This window comes from Acartia tonsa, chromosome 10 (assembly GCF_053477335.1).
Source record: "Acartia tonsa isolate MP-2025a chromosome 10, ASM5347733v1, whole genome shotgun sequence".
Lineage (NCBI taxonomy): Eukaryota > Metazoa > Arthropoda > Copepoda > Calanoida > Acartiidae > Acartia > Acartia tonsa.
In genome coordinates, this window is record NC_137269.1 from 15,856,903 (window position 1) to 15,877,923 (window position 21,021).

At 32.0% G+C, this 21,021-nt stretch overlaps 3 protein-coding genes across 3 annotated transcripts in view; 2 read left to right on the forward strand and 1 right to left on the reverse strand.

The window, feature by feature from the left end:
- LOC145330452 (uncharacterized) overlaps window positions 1-11,886 on the forward strand; it is a 47,485-nt gene extending 35,599 nt beyond the window's left edge. Inside the window, exons 20-34 of the mRNA XM_080175086.1 lie at window positions 151-220; window positions 4,648-4,724; window positions 5,079-5,171; window positions 5,489-5,728; window positions 5,976-6,061; window positions 6,365-6,497; window positions 6,715-6,765; window positions 7,252-7,330; window positions 7,562-7,678; window positions 7,958-8,174; window positions 8,533-8,653; window positions 8,952-9,035; window positions 9,306-9,401; window positions 10,079-10,151; window positions 10,819-11,886. Of these exons, the coding sequence (XP_080031212.1) occupies window positions 151-220; window positions 4,648-4,724; window positions 5,079-5,171; window positions 5,489-5,728; window positions 5,976-6,061; window positions 6,365-6,497; window positions 6,715-6,765; window positions 7,252-7,330; window positions 7,562-7,678; window positions 7,958-8,174; window positions 8,533-8,653; window positions 8,952-9,035; window positions 9,306-9,401; window positions 10,079-10,151; window positions 10,819-10,901 (1,620 nt within the window). The 3' untranslated portion in view covers window positions 10,902-11,886. The remainder of the gene's footprint in view (window positions 1-150; window positions 221-4,647; window positions 4,725-5,078; window positions 5,172-5,488; window positions 5,729-5,975; window positions 6,062-6,364; window positions 6,498-6,714; window positions 6,766-7,251; window positions 7,331-7,561; window positions 7,679-7,957; window positions 8,175-8,532; window positions 8,654-8,951; window positions 9,036-9,305; window positions 9,402-10,078; window positions 10,152-10,818) is intronic.
- A 1,559-nt stretch (window positions 11,887-13,445) lies between these two features.
- pyd (zonula occludens-like protein polychaetoid) overlaps window positions 13,446-21,021 on the forward strand; it is a 144,015-nt gene continuing 136,439 nt past the window's right edge. Inside the window, exon 1 of the mRNA XM_080173807.1 lies at window positions 13,446-13,600. The gene's annotated coding sequence lies outside the window, so the exon portion shown is untranslated. The remainder of the gene's footprint in view (window positions 13,601-21,021) is intronic.
- LOC145329537 (uncharacterized) lies at window positions 14,754-19,573 on the reverse strand. The gene is made up of 6 exons (XM_080173801.1): window positions 18,643-19,573; window positions 18,125-18,181; window positions 17,738-17,787; window positions 16,513-16,570; window positions 15,725-15,781; window positions 14,754-15,361 (listed from the first exon to the last, which is right to left on the reverse strand). Exons 1-6 carry the CDS (start codon window positions 18,682-18,684, stop codon window positions 15,320-15,322), a joined length of 306 nt encoding a protein of 101 aa, XP_080029927.1. The 5' UTR covers window positions 18,685-19,573; the 3' UTR covers window positions 14,754-15,319.

Below are 21,021 nucleotides of genomic sequence, written 5' to 3' on the forward strand. Positions count from 1 at the left end.
ACTACGAAGCGCCTCACCTCCCCCCCCCCTAAAAAAACACGAAAAAATCCAACTGAAACTACTTATATTTTAAAATTCATTCAGTTGTTGGTTACAGCTGTCTCTAATAGATTTTAAATTAGAAACATAATAAAAAATATTTTTATTTAGGCTTTCGAAGAAGAAACATCAACAGAAGAAATGTTTGAACAAGAAGAAAATGAGATTCAACAAAATGAAGGTCAGTCAAGTAACTATGTGACATCTTTTTTAGTCAATTTTTGACGAGTCAACTGTCCAATTATAAACAAATGTATTTGAATAGTTATTTTTATTTGAAAAAAAAACATTTTATTATTGCAGTTACTTTTTGTTGATTAGGTTTGACTGAAAGACCGACCCTCCGACCTTAAACCCCATTAAAATGAGTTGATATATTTTTCAATGACTTATTTTAGCAATAATCGTTAATTGCCTAAGATTATAAAGGCTACGAACAAAGAACAAACATTGGGACATAATTCCCATTTAAAAAAAATTATATAAGAAATATTTTTTAAAAATACAAAAAAGTTTTCGTGTTTGATTTTCTTTCTTTCACGTTTTCTTCATTTATATTATTTTTACATAGCATTTGAATAAATGTTATGGTCGAATAAAGATCTTTTTAACAATATTTTTGAGCGTAGCCACTCTATTGTTTTTATTATCAGTTTGGATCTTAAACCATTTGAAAACACAGATTTATATAAATTACTTAAACATTTTTTTTGTTGGAGGGGGGTGGGGGGGGGGTGGGGAGAAGGGTTTTACTTTTCTTTTACGCATTTTGATATGTTTTTCAAAAACATATTTTTCTATAACAATAACGTTGTCCTGTCGTTAATTACTGGTTATTAAACAGAACTTGCTTTAAAATGTCTTAAAGTATTATATTAAAATTCTATACTTTGTTTTACTTTGGTTATAATGATTCTTGGTTGTGTTTCTGGTTTAATGTAGACATTGATTCATCAAAAAATTATCCCAAATTCTTTATGCATAGGTGGACTCAATTTTCAATGTCGATATGTTCATATAAAATAACTTTCTTAGGAAAATAGCAAAATTATTAGAGTTTTGGATTCAAGAAGTAAAATATTTGTAAGTTAAGTATAAGGTTTTCCCAACTTAGTTAATTATTATCAGCTGCGCCTCTGGCATTTATATCATTATTTGTTGGTGGAGGAAAGAAAAGCCCTTTCAAAGGCTTAAATTAATACAACAGCCTAAAATAGGACCTATGTAAAGCTTCCCTTAAATTGACAAATAAAGCGGTTCTCTGATTATCGATATCGAAGGGACAAACAAAAACGCCTTACTTCTTTATATAATAGGATATTACTATTAATAAGCCCCTTTATGCTACTTACAAAATCACAGTTTTGTTCGACCTCTCTAATGTTATGCTCTCTGATCAGACGTAAATTAGTTTATTTTCTAATGATTTTTTTTTGTAAAAATGAACTTGGTTCAAAAGCTTGTTAGTTTCTTTATTATATTGTTTTATTGGAAGCGGAAATTAGGAATTTTCCATGTAAAAAGATTAAAAGTTCAATTCAATCTATTGCACATTTTATTTAGTTTTCTTTAAAAACATAGAATGAAAGAGTGGATGCTTGTAAGTTGTATTTATTAGAATGGATGACAGTTCTAGATTATTAAGGGTTGATTTTATTAGGCAAGTTTTAGGCCCTTTTAATCGAGGGTAGGAATCTTTACAAAATTAAGCTAATCTGTATACAAGGAAAAAGGCTAACAATATAATGCAAAGATTGTTTTGTCTATAAAATTGTACATTATTGTCATATGAATCAATTTAAAAAAATAAGTTAATTGGATAATCTAATCATGTATAATATTGCTGCTACAAAATTGTATTGCAAACTAGGAAATAATCATATAATAATAAGTTTAAGGTCTTTTAACTAATCTCTAGGAAGTACAAATCAAAAAGGGATTAAGCATTTTATATTAATAGATTTACTCAATAGAAATAATATATCAATAAAAGAACACAAAAAACAAGAAATAAAATTCTAAAGTACTGAATCTTATTCAACCAATAAGGGGGAAAGGGAAAAATAGGATGATGCATAATATATAATTAGAATTTTAATAAACTTTTAAAACTTATTAAAAGTTTAAAAATTTTTTCTAATTAATAAATGGATTTATATTAATTAAATGGACCTTAGTCATTTACAATCTTATCCCCCACCCCCTTTTTAGTAGCGAAGCTACTCTATAATTCACAATGTCCGTCCGTCTGTCCGTCCGTCCGTAATTAATGAATTGGGGGAAACGTGATTTTCTCGGCTCCTATAAAAGATAGAGAGCTGAAATTTTTTGACAACATTCCTATCATTAAAGAGCACAATTAACTATAAAACATCAATGGCGGTCGGACCGCTATTTAGCAGGTTTTACGCTATTTTTATATTTTTTCAAATTTTCCTCATAACTTGGGTGTTTGTGGTCCGATTTTTAGAATTTTTTCAGTTAAAGATATCAAAATTAAATTTCCCGTCATTTGAAGAAAACAACAATGACAGTCAGACTTCCTTTTTGCAGGTTTTTAGCTATTTTTATATTTTTTACATTTTTCCCCATATCTTTGGTGTTTATGGTCCAATTTTCAAAATTTTTTCACTTAAAGATATCAAAATTAAATTTCCTGTCATTTGAAGAAAACAACAATGACGGTCACACTTCCTTTTTGCAGGTTTTTGGCTATTTTTATATTTTTCACATTTTTCCCATATCTTTGGTGTTTATGATCTAACTTTCAAAAATTTTTCAGTTAAAGATATTAAAATTAAATTTCTGGCGTTTTAAGTAAAGAAACAATGGCGGCCAAACTGCCTTTTAGCAGGTTTTTGGCTATTTTTATATGTTTGACACATTTCCCCATATCTTTGGTATTTTTGGTTCAATTTTAAAACGTTTTTGCATTAACAGTTTCAAAGTATTTTTTCCCATTGTTATGTGCATCTAGTATGTAATTTACCTTAACCGTTTTCATCATGCAAAATAAAACAAGGTTTCGTGTTTATTTTCTCCAATAAATCTATTCTTGATTTTAATAAATAAATTTTAATCTACTTCTACGTATTCCCATCCACAATTTTTTGTGCTTCGCTACTTATGGATGTTGTCATCCTTGTTGCAATTAATGATTAATTCATTTTATTACCGGCAGACTTGAAGAACTGACCAACAATCAAAAAAGGCTTGAAATACAGGGAAAAGTAGAAAATAACACAATTTAGATTTTAAAAAACGGATATTATCCTCTTGGGATTTTTTTCAATTTTAAAAATTTGAGAACCCTTCCCCACCGCGGTGATCAGCCCACTAGCCTATAACCTAACCTAACCTAACATAATTGTAAAAAAGCGCCGCGGTCAGGTTTCATAGTCTTAGGATAACGCCAAAAAACGTCAAGCGAAGCAATGAAACGGTACGACAAACAGACATTAACACTTGTATAGTGTCAGAACTGAACAATCAGAATGTAAATACATAAGAGTCGAAACAAAATTGTAAGTAAATTTGTTGAAAAACTGCTTGATACAGGATAATGTTTATGGACATACTTACATTTTTGGGACTTGATTATAGAGTTGCTTCGCCTATAACATTTTACTTTGTTGTCCCAGGAATAAATATACCAAAAATCAAATAAATCGGATGATTAGATAACATAAAAATGTGTTATTAAAAAAAGTAAAAAAAATCAACATGTTTAAAATGGACGTACGAACATTCTGGTAATGATTATAGAGTTGCTACCCTTTCTAAATCGTGCCCAACTACTAAAGGAATCACCATGCAAAGTTTGAAATCGATAGGTCAATTCTAACCTGTTCAAATTAACGAAAAGAGCTAGAGTAGCTTTGCTAAGGCAGGTGTAGAAATTTAATATATCTAAGCAATATTTTTTTCCTCTTCTTAATTTCTAATTCGTAGTTTTTTACTTAACCGCTATTATATAGTACACTTTTATCAAAGGAGGATTCTGTTTAATAATTATGAAAAATTTTCTTGTTTTGGAGATAATCAACCCACCACTAATAAAAATAATTACTAATTGATAATTAGAATAGTGTATTTAAAAAAAAATAGGTTGAAAAACATACTTTAAAACATACAAACTTAAAAATAAAATTACTCCTATCTCCCCCTATCTGGACAGACAGAAGGACATATGAAATTGTTACAAGAAAAGAAAGAAATTTAAAGTACATTGAATGCTTATAAATTTTAAAACTTATAAAAAATTGTAAAAATCTTTTATTACCTAACAAGTTAAATCATTGTCATAATTACTATTAATTACTAATTAGATTAGGTATATAAAATTCTTTATGTTTCATGTCAAACATTATGCTTTAATTTTTAAAAAATAAGTAAAAACAAAGAGGCCTAAGTAATTATAACATTTTTCCTTGTTTTTATCATAATAATATTTACATTCATATTTTGTTGAAATCTTTTTTATACAGATTTCATCAAAGATCTCTAAAAAAAATATTTTTATGTTTGCTCTCCTTTGTGATGTTGTACTTGATTATATTTTAGTTGATTCTACTCTTGTTTATGTTGTCATACTTGTTTATATTTTAGTTGATTCTAAAACTGCTGAAGAGAAGCGCCCTGGATCTCCATTTGATCTTCTTACTGGAATATATAAACTTATCAAGGTGATCTTTTGTTTGAAAAATATGACAGGTAGTAAGGATTGTGGATTATGGAAATTGCCATCTCAAATTTTATCCCGTTGATTGCACAACTTCTGTCTAAAAGTACTAACTTTGTTTGGTGATGAGTTTATCAATAATGAGAAAATTACCGCCAAGAAACATTACTTTAAAATCAATAATGTAGCTAGTCCACGAAAAAAACATTATTTTTTTTCAGTTTGTTAGATTATTGGATAATTAGTTAAATACAACGATTGTACCTAGAGGCTTTGCCACTAGCCTCTAGGTTTTTTCCCCTAACGATATCGCCTTGACAATAAGGGATATTGAAATTTTATGATTTTACAATTATAGGATTATACATCCACAAAGAAGGAAGAAACCGAGACAAGACAAGATAAACCTGAGCTTATTAAAAGAAATGAAATCATTCAACAAAAATTTCAGGTATATTTTTACAGAAAAATGTGAAGCTGATTAAAACTTTATTCGAGTTTTTACGACAATAAAACAACCATTACAGCTTATACCAACAACGAAATTTATTCGAAAAAAAATCACAAAGCCTATACGTATTTTCAGCAATTGATGGGGGTCAACAAATATAATTTTAGATTTATTTCGCTTATTGGTTATTCCTACAACTCTTTTAAAAGAGGGGGTTATAGACAATCGGAAATTCCCATGTTAATGTGTAGTCGCTCATAAAAAAAGAAAATAGATTTTTAAGTAGCCAAAATATTATCCTTAAACATTACTTTCAGGGCCAACCATTGTTAAACGTCCACAACGCCCCAAGAGACCCAAACCCATATCCCGCAGCCCCGACATTCAACTATGACTTCTACCCAGCGGACAACCAGCCCAACCCCAGCTTGACTCCTAGCTATAATGAGTATGCCAACGTGAATCCTAACAGAAATGACATTGTGGATTTTTCAACAGATCCGTTTGTGCAGCTAAGTGCCCCGAATTTGGCCGAACTTGTACCACAAAGTGAAATTCAGGAATGTTTTTTAATATGAAAAAAGATATGAATAATACAGTTTCAGTTTTCAATTTTGATAAATAAAGATTTTGTCTGCCCAACCTCAAAGCTTGTCTGACATTCAATTCAAACTTTGGAACAATTATGAATACATAGGTGAATGCTGAAATATATTTTAGCGGGTCTAGCAATTAAGTTGATAATTGCAACATAGTTTACCATGGCTTTAATTCTCTCCTTATTATATAAACATGAAATAAACCCAGGATGATGTAGAGTATATATTTCCATCTAAACCAGAAATAGAGAGACCACAAACTCTGTCTCCATTCAACTCCCCAGCTCTCAGGTTATATATTATTTTATTGTAGCGAATCTACTTTAGAAGTCAAAATGTCCATCACCCATCTGTCCCTTTGTCTGTCCGTCCGTCCATCCGTATACAGTATATAGCTAAATTAGGCTGTCAGTCTGTAGGTAATGCACTTGAAATATTTGAGTTTATAAAAGTAAAAAGGAAATTTACTTGGCTGCTATAAGGGATAAAAAGCTTAATTTAGATTTGAGGATGGTGTCAACATTTTTAGTATTCTTAAAAGTCGTAAACCCATGACAAAATACTGTGCACGAGCAACAACTATTATCTTACTAGGATTCAAGAAGCTCCGAAGGACCTTGCAAAGGCTGAAGCCCTGACATCTGATCAAGAGAATGACCAAGAAGATGGTTTTGTCAGTCTCAACTCTTTCAAGAAGATTCTTCCATCATTTTTTAACAAAGAAGAGGTAACAAGAACACTTTTGTTCATTATTATAATATTAAAATATTTTTGATGTAATGTTAAGAAAAGCAAAGCCTCGATTTTGATTTCAAATTATGTTGTCTAGGTAATAAAAATAATGTCACCTAATGCTGTGTCCAAATATGAAAAACCCCAAACACTTTCAATTTGTGTTTGAGTTTAACAAAATAAAAAGAAACTGACTTTAATCTATTGTCCAGGAAAGACCAAGGAGGGTCCAAATTGCTGGCGCTTTACCCATTACTGTTCCGGTAAATTTAACTTTTTGGTAGCAAATGTACTCTGAAAGACTTGGGTGTTGGTTTGTCAGCAATACAAAAACTTTTTCAAAAACTGTAATACAATAAGTCATGCTCAATATGTTTAAATCAAGCACATCATTATCAACTGATTTATTGTTACTTGGAACTTACACTAAATTATCATTTTCTCTGATAAAGTGAAATTTGTAGCGGGCCAACATAACTATCCTTGCACCCCCCCCCCCCTTCATAACCTCCATTCGTTTCCTACCAACAATTGACCAATAAATGACTGAGGATATTGCAACCTAAACTACAATTTTTGCCCTGTCAAAATATCCACGTTTATTTTACATTAGTTTTAACAGCAAGACTTAAGGGAGATGCCTTTGTATAAAAACAGACATTAAAAAACTAGGAAATCAAATGCACGTGTTATTAAGTAATTAGTTGTCAAGAGGATGGTTAGAAAATAACCATGAACGTTATTTTCAGGAACCAAAGCAAAAATCACCATACGCAGGAAGACGACCTGCAGTTCCTACAGCTAAACCAGCAAGATTTCCCATATTAGGTAAAAAAGTGTAAATTTTTCATCGAAAGGTTTCGTGATTTTTGTAGTTGGTTTTAATTTATTTGTTTAATTTGTTGCTCCGCCCTCAACTGGCGTTGGTTCCTTCATTAAAAGTTCTATTTAAAAAACATCCTTTCTTGTTACATATTTCAAATGTTGCTATTCTATAAAATCATGATAATCATAGTCTTATATTGACAAAATAGCAGCACAAAAAATTTATAATTGTAGGTGGACTATTTGAGCCAGGTACTCTGTTTAACCGAGAGGATGATAGGGACCAGAATACTAATCAGGGGCTGGTGAAAAGACGCAGAGGAGAACCAGTTTCTATCCAGCTTCCAGGAGGTAATTAGTATCTATCTTTCTCTATGTTCTTTAATTAGTCCTAAATTCTTTCTATATTTTTTCTATTAAGAAATTAGTTAGAAATTTCAATTGAACTAAATGCTCCCCTTAGAGGAGGGATGGAGCAGAACAAAAAACATTCCAGGATCTATGTTAAGCTTCCCTAAATTTCTGAACACAATCGGTTCAGTTGTAAGCAGGATCCTAATGTACAGACAAAAAAAACTTGCTACGATATATTTTACTGGACATATGCATCTAACACACTATTTTATTTAGAAACAGATGATGAATTACCGACCGGCCGACAAGGACGAATCAACATCCTACCAGGGGAACTTCTGCCCAACAATCAACAATTTGTTGACGTCACTCATCATGTGGCCAGTGTAGATCAAGATATGAATGATGAAGATTTTAAGTTTATTGATTTGACATCAGATAATTTGGATGATCCTGTAGAATCTTTGAGAAATCCTGATGAAAAATTATTTAAGTAAGTTTAAGTTTATACTAATATTTACACAACTACAACTACAACAAGTGTCTGATGTTTTGTTAATAATTTATTTTAAAGATGATTTCATAATACATATGAACATAATTGCCCTTTCTTTCATCCTCTATTGAGTTTGTTTACTCTTATGCATTACTTTCCTTGTTTTAAAAACTGTGCTTGTATTGGATAAAATAGTTCTTGTTATTAAAACAGGTATATAACTTCTATGGCAAGTATAAAAGCCCAAGTATATCACTTTGGTTATTATAATAAAGACAACTAATTAGACTCATGGAAATAGTTTACTATTTAAAAATCAGTAAGGGGAATATTGACAAGTAAAATAATATTTAAGATTCCTGAATTCTCAACCTCTGCCTGTACAGCGAGCTTTCCTTGACCCCACCATGGATGTTACGAGGGCCAAGCGGTCAACACAAGAGGATGAAGGAGTCAATTGTACTTGGAGCATTGAGGTACACATATTTAGGGATAATTTTTTTAAAATATGCTAAATCTATTTTCCTTCCATTGTCCATCTAACCGGCCCTTTTAATCTATCAATAAATAATACCTAGTTTAATCTATATGATAAGACTGATAAAAATCTTCCATAATCTTGCTTCCCTTATTAATATATCCATAAAAATATACATTTATTTTATCTATCTAATAAAACTGATAAAAACTATATCTACTGTATCCTTCCATAATCCATCTTTCCCTATCAATCTATCTATAGGAAATAAATATTTAATCCAATCTTTTGTTAAGACTGATAAAAACCTATATCTACTGGTAACCTTCCATAATCTATCTGCACCTGTAACAGTCAAATGTGAAGGAGCTTTCATTGAGGTAATATCATTTATTTTATAATTTTACAACAAAAAATTGAAGTTCAGTTACTCCTTATTTTGAGAATGTTCGTCTGTATGCGAAAGTTAGTTTGGTTGTCTTACTCACTTAATGTCCTTATTTCATTATATTGTTAAAATTATCTAACTTTAATTACTGTGATTTGTAGGTACTTATTGAGTAACTAGAATCTTGTTTTATTAACTTATAATTTCCTTTTGTTTTACCGAATTTCACTTTTCTCTAATATTTGTATTTTTCTATTCTTAGGTTGAGAGAGAGCAAAATGGGTATGAGGCAAGATGGTGTGGAAATAGAGTTACCCAGGGTGGTTCTAGACCTCATGTTATATTTGCTAGAAGTCAGGTATAATATCTATCTATCTTTGTAGCTGGATAGTTGATAATAGAGTGACCCAGGGGGGTTCTAGACCTCATGTTATATTTGCTAGAAGTCAGGTATAATATCTTTCTATCTATCTATGTAGCTAGATAGTATGATAATAGAGTTACCCTGGGGGGTTCTAGACCTCATGTTATATTTGCTATAAGTAAGGTATAATATCTATCTATCTATCTATGTAGCTAGATAGTATGATAATAGAGTTACCCAGGGGGGTTCTAGACCTCATGTTATATTTGCTAGAAATCAGAAATAATATATATCTATCTATGTAGCTAGATAGTATGATAATAGAGTTACCCAAGGGGGTTCTAGACCTCATGTTATATTTGCTAGAAATCAGGTATAATATCTATCTATCTATCTATGTAGCTAGATAGTATGATAATAGAGTTACCCAGGGGGGTTCTAGACCTCATGTTATATTTGCTAGAAATCAGAAATAATATATATCTATCTATGTAGCTAGATAGTATGATAATAGAGTTACCCAGGGGGGTTCTAGACATCATGTTATATTTGCTAGAAGTCAGATATAATATCTATGATCTATCTATCTGAATACCTACCTTTCTATCTAATAATCTATCTATGTATTTGGTCATCTCTCTATCTATTTTTGAAATCATATATCTATTTAGGTGAGAATTACAGTATTTGATGATGGAAACGAAGGGAAAACTTTACCAACTGGTTTTAACGCAGACGTTGAAGGTAAACATTTGTTATTATGAAAGTAATAGGGTGTTTGTCTGCTCTTATTGTTAGTAAAGACTTAGTTTAGCTATGAATGAAGCAACTTTAAATAAATAAGACATTTCATGTATAAGTCTGCCTTTCAATATCATATTTGAAAAATCAATCATCCATTAGGGCCTCTGTATTCGTAGAAGGATGGATGGGACAGAAAAAAAAATTTAAACCACATTGTGTTACCTATGTCCTTCTTCTTTAAATTAAGAACTCAATCGCTTTAGTGGTAATTAAGATCTTATTGGACAACAAAAAGCTGACTAATTTATATAATAGAACTTGTGTCTTTGCCCCTAGCATCTAGGTCCACTTAATTTGAATTTGGAGTGCGGGATAATGAAATAGCCAATACCCTATCTCAGGAAATATGTAAATTTACCTCACCAAATTTCAGATACCTCGTTTGAATTAAATTTGCCAAGCTTCAGACAGATAGACAGAAGGACGGAGAGACTTACATGCATAGTTCTACTTTGTAATATAAATAACTTTAGCATTCGTGCCAAGTACGCCTAAGCATTTTTTAATGTGTGTGTGTGTGGGGGGGGGGGGATTATTTACCCCTTTATCCCCTCCTAGGTTATCCCTGAATTAGTTGTTAATTAGTTTTAAAAATGTATTTTTTCAGTAATTGATCTGTTCGATGCAAGACAATACTCCTCATTAAGAAAATCCAACGCCTACAGTAATGTCCGCAAACTGACCGGCTAACTAATAATAAATTTGGTCAGAACAAAAAGACCGAAAACCCGCTAGAATCGGCAGAAAATCTAAAAATATGCCGACATATTAGGAGTGAGACATTGATTCAAATGAAAATGTATTCTGAACAAAATTTGTGATTTTCATCGTTACTCTCAAAATTATAAGCATCATTATTTGAGATTTTTTTAACAAAAATCTAAAAACATGTCGTTGAATTTATCAATAATTAAATAAATTAAATGGGGGAGGCAAAACATATCCTAAAGAAATAGATAGGTGTGGAACTAAAAAAAATATTTTGTCTTCCTTTAAAAATAAAGTAAAGTTGTCATTTCACTAACTTTTAATTTTGTTTCGTGGCCCAATATGTGAATCCTTTCTTTTTTTGATTTTGTAAACATACATATAATACTATTTTTATCACACTGCTATCCGGCATTTTTTCTATAGGTTAAAATCTTGAAAATTTAAGAAAAAAGAGTATAAAAATTATTTGGGAAAATAGCATTTGTAAATAGAACATGATCATAAAATTATTAGTTTTCTGTCTTCCAGTTTAAAAAATGTACCTAAATGTCTGTTTATTACGTTAGCTGGTCTTTACAAAATCTTGTTAATTTTGAGAGCCGCTTATGTATCTATAATTATGTGAAAATAGTATTAAAAATATATTTCTCTATTATTTTATTTCTTAATTTTGATTTTGCTTATTTTTGTCTTCCAAATTGAAAATGAGCCTTCCCAGTGAAATTATTTTGTCAACCATTTTTTTATTTTTCCCCTTTTAAAGGTTAAAATAAGATATAAGATTTTGTATCAAAAATACCATACAAATTGTCTTTCTTTTGTGTTTTTTCAAAATTATATGAAACAATCTTTTGTTTTACATAATTTTTAATTTTATTTACAAAATATTTTTATAATTTACTAACTGATATATTTTGTCTGTATAAGCCATTGATTAGTGTTTTAATAAAATATTGTAAAATTGTTTTCTCGTATTCATTCGATTCCGGTGGATAGGAACCGGTTCTCATCCATACGAAAAAACTATGTCTTGCATCGTATTATATCAAGCACCTCGGGGCTAAAATAACTGGTTTTAATCTTATAGTTGTACATTCTATATTCGCGGAAAGCGGTTTGTAATACGATGATAGAAATAACTATTATTTTTTTCTTTCCTTCCATACAAATAACAATTTACTAAATACATGAAATTTGGAAACTTTAGGTAAGTCGGTCAATTAAGGTTTCCAACGAGGATGATAACACCCATAAGTAGCCAAGCACATAAAACCGTAGATGGACAAATCAAGCTGTCATGAAAAAGAAAGTATGAAGATATGAAAAATGACGTCATATTGGCCTACCATTAGTCATTTAAAATGTTTACTGGCCTGCTATTGGTCATTTTTTTGACATAGTAATCTTCTTTAAAAATTTTAGCTATCACATTTCCCAAATAGCTTTACAGACTTTACAGACAAAGTGAATTATACAGTAGCATCGCTACCAACAATAAATATATTATATAAAATTTGTATATAAGTATAATATATACTTTTAAATGACCCTTAGGGATGAAAAAATCCCCCAGAGACCATGGGTTAAGATGCTAGTACATTTAAATAGAATCTACCTACTACATATGAAAAGGTACCAATCATATTTATATGGACAGTTATAAGAAAAACAAATTATACGTAAGTTCACCATTTATTTTTACTGTAAATTACCTTTTGTTTTTTTCCTGGGATCTTAAGAGATGAATCAATTTAATATGAATTGATGTACACTCCCAGAGAGGTTAATTAATGTTTTTTTTCTACTACTGATCCCTCCCTGAAAAGAATTAGATCACCTACAAGTGTTATCAAAAAGGTATAGGGTTACATTTCACTTTAGTATGAGAGAGATATAGGGAGGAAAAAAGAAAGAGAGTGCTACTGTTCTGTTTATCATGCCGTAGCTATGCATTAAAAGAATTGTTTTTTTTAAATGAAAATTTTAAAAGTGATATAAACATCAAATTATTTTTTATTAATCTGTTAAGAAGACAAAACAAAATGTTTTTGGTGAAATACATAGCTTTTTATACATTAGTAAGGTTTAATTACCCAAAATATTCACAAAAATATAGAGATAAAAGTCATTTAAATAGAAGTAATAAAAAGTTAAAGAACAAACATTTCATCACCAATTAAATCCATATTGAGTCTATATAGGAGTGCGAAATGTTAATGTGCATATAATTCAATTAAATCTCACATATTAATCATTATTGTTAGAACATATCCAATCTGAGTATCAAATTCTCAAGCAACGGCATGATAAACGAAATATTGTAATTAAAATCAGGGAGGGAAAGGACAATGGCAAATGAATAAATTTGCATCCCTTTCCTTCCCCCAATATATTTAAGCTATATTTAATACGGGTTTTAGTCCACAACTATTAGAGTATGATTAATTTACTGCCCAATGTGCCATCCCTTTATCCCTGACTCAAAGTTATGATTTGCAATACTCATATTCAAAATTATTTTGTGGGAGTTAGTTTTTACCTATGCGAGGGTAATTATCCAGAATTTACACCTATGTTTACCTATTTATAGGAGTTATTATACACAGTACATTGGGTGTTATTAAAGTGGTCATGTTCTTGTGATTTTAAGTAACGTTTGCTTTTTGAAATAATTACAGGTAAGCATTTGTAAAAGCATAGCTTTTTTTAGGTTTTGTCCATCTGTACGTCCGTCCGAATGTCCGTAATGGGAAGCTCTGATTGGTAATTTAGGCATTTTAGAATTGCCAAATCAATTTTAAACTTTGCATGGTGATTCCTGACATAGTAAGAACAATTTAAAATCTTAGTAATTATATAAAATTAATTTAAAAGTCCGTCAATGTTTGTGAAAGGGCCCATAGACGTCCAAGGGGGGGGGGGGGTAAAGGGGTGATAACCCCCCCCCCCCAAAATAAAAAAGCTTTCCTCTATGATATAAAGATTACCCCTGGTTCGTCCTTTTCCCCTAAACCGATTCTATGAATAACTTGTAGAGTAGCTTTGCTGGGGAAAAATCCAAACCATACCTTAAATTATGTATTTATTCTAATGAAAATAAAAGACGATAAAATATTATCAAAATTAGACAAATTTAAAACAATTTAATATAATATTTAAGTAAAAAAGCACGTATAAAGACCTATTTATTAAAATGGGGAAATAAGATCTATAAAACGAAGACCCTATAAAGGTAAAGTGAGAGACAATACCCCTTTTAATAGAATGGTCATAGTACAGCTAAAAAATTATTAGCAAAATTGTCAATATAAATTAACATTAGTAAAACAACACAAGAATCATAAAATTAGAGGTTTCGAGATAAACAAACTAAATTAAAAGAATAAAAATTTGTAAAAATAAAGATGACATTGAAAAAACATTATTAGGAAAACTAATTTGAAACCAATAGTTTAATGCATTCTTGATGTAAAATAAAATAAAATGTGATCTTACTAATTTATGAAATGCTATTTGTGATTTAGTTGAGATATGCGCACACTTTTAAATGCAAAATCTTAATAATCAGGTCGCCAATTTCCCTAAAACATGAAAATTAACACAAAAATACATATCATCCCTTTTGTCTCTCTTTTTCCCAAGGCTTTAGGGCCTATAAAAGTAAACCTGGGAAAGAGAAACAGTCAGTCGTGATACGGAATTACTATATTACATATACTCTTTAAAAAATTCTAAAATTTAAAGGGAAGACTCCCTTCTCTTTCTTTAGAATTTTCTTGAGGGTCTTGGCGGCTCACACTTAGGATTTTCATTTAAAACACACCTAAAAAATAAAAAGTTTTGTTAGATAAATTCATAAATACTTTGTTAAATAAATTATAGAATATCATTTGATGTTGGTCAATTGAGATAAATTTAAGGATAAGGCCTTCTTAGGGCCTAAAAGCTTAGGCATCCGAACGGATAGTTATCTCCAAGTTTTGTTCTGAAGAGAACTCCTATAGCGTGGTGTGACCACACCATTAAATTGCAAGTTACTACGGGACTAAATAGGAATAACAAAGGGAAAGCACGGTGGTGGCCCCGCCACTACGGTTGATGATAGCTCATTATCTGACGGCCGATACTAACAAACCGGATCTTCCCTCGAGCTTCTGAAGTCCAAAAAGGTTGGAGATCATTATCTATTCGGACAATTTAACATTTTCGAATTAGAACTCTGAATAAGTTCAAGTCTTAAAGGTAGTTTTATTTTACTAATACTCTGGAAGATCGGTTCGGTGCTGGCCTAGTGATTTACCTACCTGACGAAGGTACCTAACAAGGAATTTCACGCCTCACGGGGATACAGGCAGCAGAACAGGAATGTTGTAGTCATGTTCGCATGACTCTGGTAATCACAACAGATACTTCCAGTTTAAGTTGGTAAAGTCAGATACCTAGGAATAAAAAATTCTCAGATTAAATAGCAATACAAAGTTATCAGTAATATTTTGATATCATTTTCGGATTAGGGCTATTAAGAAAAAGATTATCTCTTAAAGCGAACTTGGATTTAGGATCGGTGTAATATAATTCCGCCATTCTAAGGTTAGATATACTCGCCGAACAGAGATTAATGCGTCACTGATCTGGAAAGGAGACATTGGTGAGAGATTGTAGTTCTGTGATAAAGGATTACATTTGTCTCTAGAACCCGGAGGTGACCCATAAAATTGGTTCCGTTACCGGATAAACCCAGGTAAGATTTAACTTTTCCTTTAGGGGGGGAGAGGGCTACAAAGCCACTAAATAAGTCTTACCGCTAGATATCCATAGTCAGAATTAACATCGTATTCTTCTAGCCTCGAATATATGTCCTAAAAATGGAAGATAATATTATTGATAATATAGACGAGGATGTATTAAATCCTCCACCATATAACCCTGATTATCAACCTAACTTAGATAATACTGAAGATCAGTATTTACACTTAGAAACCACAAATGATCAAATCGAGGAAATACCTCGAATTCAAACTGAGCCTGAGGTTCACACATTACCAGCCATGTTTGTTTTAAATAACAGACGTAGAAATAGAATCTTGCATAGGCCACAATTACATCTCAACCTCCAAAATGAGATAGAGCATAATACACAAGCAATAAAGCAAGAACAAACAGGCACAAAGCCTAAAATTAAAAAAGAAAATAAACCATCATCAGATCCACCAGAATATGAATCTGAATCTAGCGACTACTCAGAAAAACGAAAAAATAAAAAACATTCAAATAAAAAATACAGACACTATGATCCTCTCAATCCTCATGGCTTTGAGGATAGGCGATATCATAAACATCATGATCACCGTCACAAACAAAAAGACAAACAAAGCGATAGCGACAAAGAGGACAGAAGGAAAGACGAAAAAAACTTCTCAATGCCAAAGAGAATGAATAAACGCAGAGACAGTAGTAGTCCAACATCAAGTTCAAGTTCCAGTTCATCTGATACCGAATCAGATTGGGACAGACGAACATCCTCTAACAATAGAGATAATAGAAATAGAGAGGAAATGATCGAAATGAACATATTAGAAAATAAACTAACCTCTGAACAGATGGATAAGTTGAGACTTCTCCTCCAAGACTCGCCCAGCCATACAGATCTAAATATTAAAAAAATTATAAAACTCATCCCAAACAATCTAGTATGGGGTACCGCGGAACATGAGCGTATTTTCCGCCAAATAAAATACCTTGGCAAAATACCTAACCTATATGGGGAACAAACCAATCCCTATACTTTCTTCAACACTTTTAAATACTTAGAAACATATATAAAACCATTCACCCATAGTTCCTATAACAACATAATAATCCACTATTTTAACCCAGAATCAAGGAATAAATTGGACATGCTAGAAATAGATCCTAATGTGCTAAGTGCACAGGATTTCGTAAAAGCCATCTTAACTACCATAGGTGCCGAAATACTTGGGCCACAGGACTACGAAAGGCGCTTCCATACCTATAGGATAACGACAGAGGACGAGGACAGACCTAACAAAGCTGTCATAAATCTAGCTGCAATGTTGCAAAAAACGGGAAATTCCCACGATAATCAAATGGCTAAACTTAGAGAAAAAGTGTGTTTTTATCTGGTACCGCAATATTTGCAATCTGCATTTTTGGCAACGACAAATATACCAAATTGCACAAAAGAGACAATACTAAACTGGTTTAGCAACAATCGCAGCTATTATCATGCAGCTGTGGACAGAAAAAGAAGGATGGAAAAACAGAAAAACGGGAATGTTAATCAATTAGGAAAAAATCGCTTAAATTCCCTAACAGCCAAAAAAGAGACACCAAAAGATAATGGCAAAAATAAAGGACAACAAAATGATAAAAATGCCAAAGATGTATCTACAAAACCTAAACCTGTTTGCGAACATTGCAAAAAAGGACACTATAGCAAACATTGTCTTAAACACCCAGACCCTGCTATTAGGAAAGCTAATGGGGAATGGTGGGACAAAAAGAAAAAAGAAAAGGAATTAGCCAATCGTATCGTATGCCTACTATGTAATTCTGACACCCATGGTAGTGCCGATTGTCACTATTACCCCAATGTGACACCGGCTCAAGAACAATGCCCTAGATGCCTACATTATGGGATAACGAGACGCCATCATCCACTGGCAGCGTGTACTTTACCACTGCCAGCGGAAAAAAACGGCTAAGGCCGCCGAGTACTTCTCAAGAAATCAATAAAATACATAATACGGATTCTTGGGAAATACCCGGCGCCCTTGACAAAGGGAAAAACTCACCTGCTATAAACAAACATCAAATATCCATTCCAGTGGCAGTTACACTCACTCTAAAAACAGAAATAAATAATGAAAATCAAGAAATTAAACTACTGGAATGTTCAACCAATAAAGATAAACAAAATAACCCTGTAAATATTCCACTTAATTATGATATTCAAGATGAATCTGTAAATAATAAATCAGCAGCCCCTGGCAGCTTAAATGAAGGTAACAGCTGTGATATTGTAAATAGTAATAGTATAAATAATGACCAAATATTAGATATCAATTTGACAGAAACCATACCTGTCAAAGAAATTGTAAAAAAGGGTATATCCGAAAAACTACAAGAGCTTAAAGAATCAGAAAACGAACCAATTAATGATAGCAATAATAGCAACTTACCCATTTCGAACGAAGATAAAGCCAATAGCACCCTTCTTGAACACACAACGCTATACCCTAAAATAGAAATAAAAAATGTTAGTAGTAATTCTGATGATACCCAATCTATTGAAGAAAATGACTTAAAAATTCTTTCCGAAGAAAACCCTTCAATGGAAGATACCCCTGAATATGATATAGATGAAAACGATCTATTAACAGACATTACAGGATTAACTAGGGCTGAAATCATGGCCGAAATCGAAAAAATTGAATTAGATAGTGACAAAGACTCTTTATCAAACTTAAGTGACTTAGATAGTAGCGATTTTAGCTCAGATGAGGATGAAAATATTCCCCCATCAATCCCCGAATCCGGATTGGAAAAAATATTTGAAAATTTCGAGTATCGGGGAGATAAATCTGTAGAGGAACACTTATTGAATATCAATCAAACCATAGCTAACATAGATATGGCAAACAAAATAAAAACAGACGAACAGACTGAAGTTGAAACTATCGCTAGCGGCTGTTTTTACCTGGACGAATTTGATAATGCAGCGTCTGCTAGGGAACAACATAAAGCCGGACAAATTGAGCAGTCATTTTTAGAACCTGATGATGAGTCTGAAAGCAGAATAAAACATAAAAAACATTATTTTAAAAATGAATTATCATTGGAGAGTCGTGTAAAAATCGCAAAAACAATATCGTTTTTGAGTTATTTACACGACTACCCAAACCAAAATAAACTTATGACAATTATTATGATTGTGCTCACAGCCATGTTGTTGGGAAATTATCTTGCTCCATATGGGCTATTGACAATAATTTTCCTATATGTCAATATACCCAATGGGAGATATTTCTTGCAATTGCTGGCTGAAAGGACAACAGACATAATAGATATAGACAAATTAGAAACAAATCTCGAAATTAAAACAATTCAAAGCCACCTAGGTGTGCTGGACAAGATCCAAATTCCCGTGGCAATTAATGGCAGCAAAATAATTTTTGAACTAGACACTGGGGCCGCAGTAAACTGCGTGTCAGAAAATATCTTACTAAAAGTGCTGCCTAATTACCACGAGATGGAGCTTTGTTCAGCCTACCGTTTGTCTTCAGTAGAAGGCAAAGCGATAAGCGTCATTGATGCCCGACGCCTAGGGGTCGAGTTTGAGGGGGTGGGAAAAGTGTTCTTGGACTTCCATGTACTTAAAGAAAAGAATATTTGCCTATTAGGACGCCCATTTTTGATCACTTGTAATATAGGCATGCAAGTAAAGGGGCAAAAAGTCTACATAGAAATAAACCCTAACAGAAAAAAGGTAAAAAATCCTTTTGCTGTCAACATCAAAAAATTAGAATTAGCAAAGGGAGAAGAAAAATTAATAGAACTAGAAGTCAAAGATAAAGACCCAAAACAAGAACACTTTATCCCACACCTATCAAACATGTATACTCAAATTAAGATAAGATATAAAATGTATTCAATAACCAGGACAGGGGAGAATAAACTCGCGGTATACTGTGAAAATGTTGGAGAAAATCCTCTTGTCATCAAACCAGGCGGGTTTCTGATCTCTCTCCTGCCTTGCCAACCTGAAACAAACAAAAAATTAGAATTAAAAGGTTTTAAAGCACCTAAAATGGGTTCAATTAAATCAATCGCTGTCTTGAGAGGAAACAATGGAATTAAAGAACAGCTTAATAAAATAAAAAAAGGTTCCAATATTCTGTCAAAGACGCGCGATTATCTAATTAAACCCATCCTAAATATAATAAAATATGTTAAGAATAAAGTAAAAAATATTGTAAATAAATTACTGGATAAAATACCATTTAAAATAGTGCTAAAAAACGTATAAAGCCCCGCTCTAATGTTGATATTTTTAAGAAAGATAAAACATATGTTAACATAAATAAGATTATTAAAATAAATAGTGTAAATACAATACAACCAGAAAATGAATTAAGTCTCGAAGAAATAGCAGATATTTTTGGGGACAATAAAGAGGGAATTGAGTTGACTGCGCCACTACCCCCACCACCATTAACCTTAGAACAAATATTAGGAAAATTAAGCTACATAGAGGACCAAAATGTAAAACAAAGAGTAGCTAATCTTTTATTAAAATTTGAAAGTGGAGCGTCCCACAACTTCGATATTGGGGAAAGCATTGAAGAAATGGATTTCCCTTGCCCTGAAAATTATGATAAGAATACTAAAATCTATAATCTCTCCCTAACAGATACGCTCCATCTTAGATATTTCATAGACTTATGTTTAAAAATGGACATTATAGAATGCTCCCCACCCAGCCAGCAGTTTGGGTCACCTGTTTTCCTTACGAGCCGTAAGGATAAACAGGCGCCCCCACGCATAATCATTGACTCTAGGGGGGTAAATGCTAGTATTCCTTACAGCGTATCATCGATCACAATGGATCCGATGAATACGCTAAAAAATCTGCTACCTAAAGTAAGATATGGGACTTTTGTAGATATTAAAAATGCATTTTATAATCTTAAACTATCCCAAAAAGTTCTAGACTCAGGGGTGTCCTGCATTGTAACTAGCTTTGGGTGTTTCCGCTTCAAAAGAGCCATCACCGGCTATGCGGGAACACCCAGCCTTCTGTTGCATTATATATTATCAAATATTCATTTAAATGATTTAAAAATTAATGACATTATAGAATTGTTACTAGTTTGGTTCGATGATCTCTCAATTTTCAGTTGGTATGAAGAGGACATAGAGGACCACCTCGCCAAACTAGAAACTTTTCTATCCCGCCTTAATAGGCTAAATCTAAAATTAAATTTGGACAAATGTACTTTCTGTACAGACTTAAATAAAGATAAAGTAGTAGTACTAGGCTATGAAATCGGCCAGGGACGGATTACCATCCCTGACA

Coding starts and splice junctions, on each gene's coding strand:
- LOC145329537 (XM_080173801.1), bottom strand. CDS start 18,684: ATGTTGTTCCCTAGCAGACGCTGCATTATCAAATTCGTCCAG. Junction 17,788..18,124: donor TTTATCTTCGTTCGAAATGG/GTAAGTTGCTAT, acceptor TTCTGTTTTTAG/AGTGAGTGTAACTGCCACTG. Junction 15,362..15,724: donor CTGACTATGGATATCTAGCG/GTAAGACTTATT, acceptor TTTTATTCCTAG/GTATCTGACTTTACCAACTT.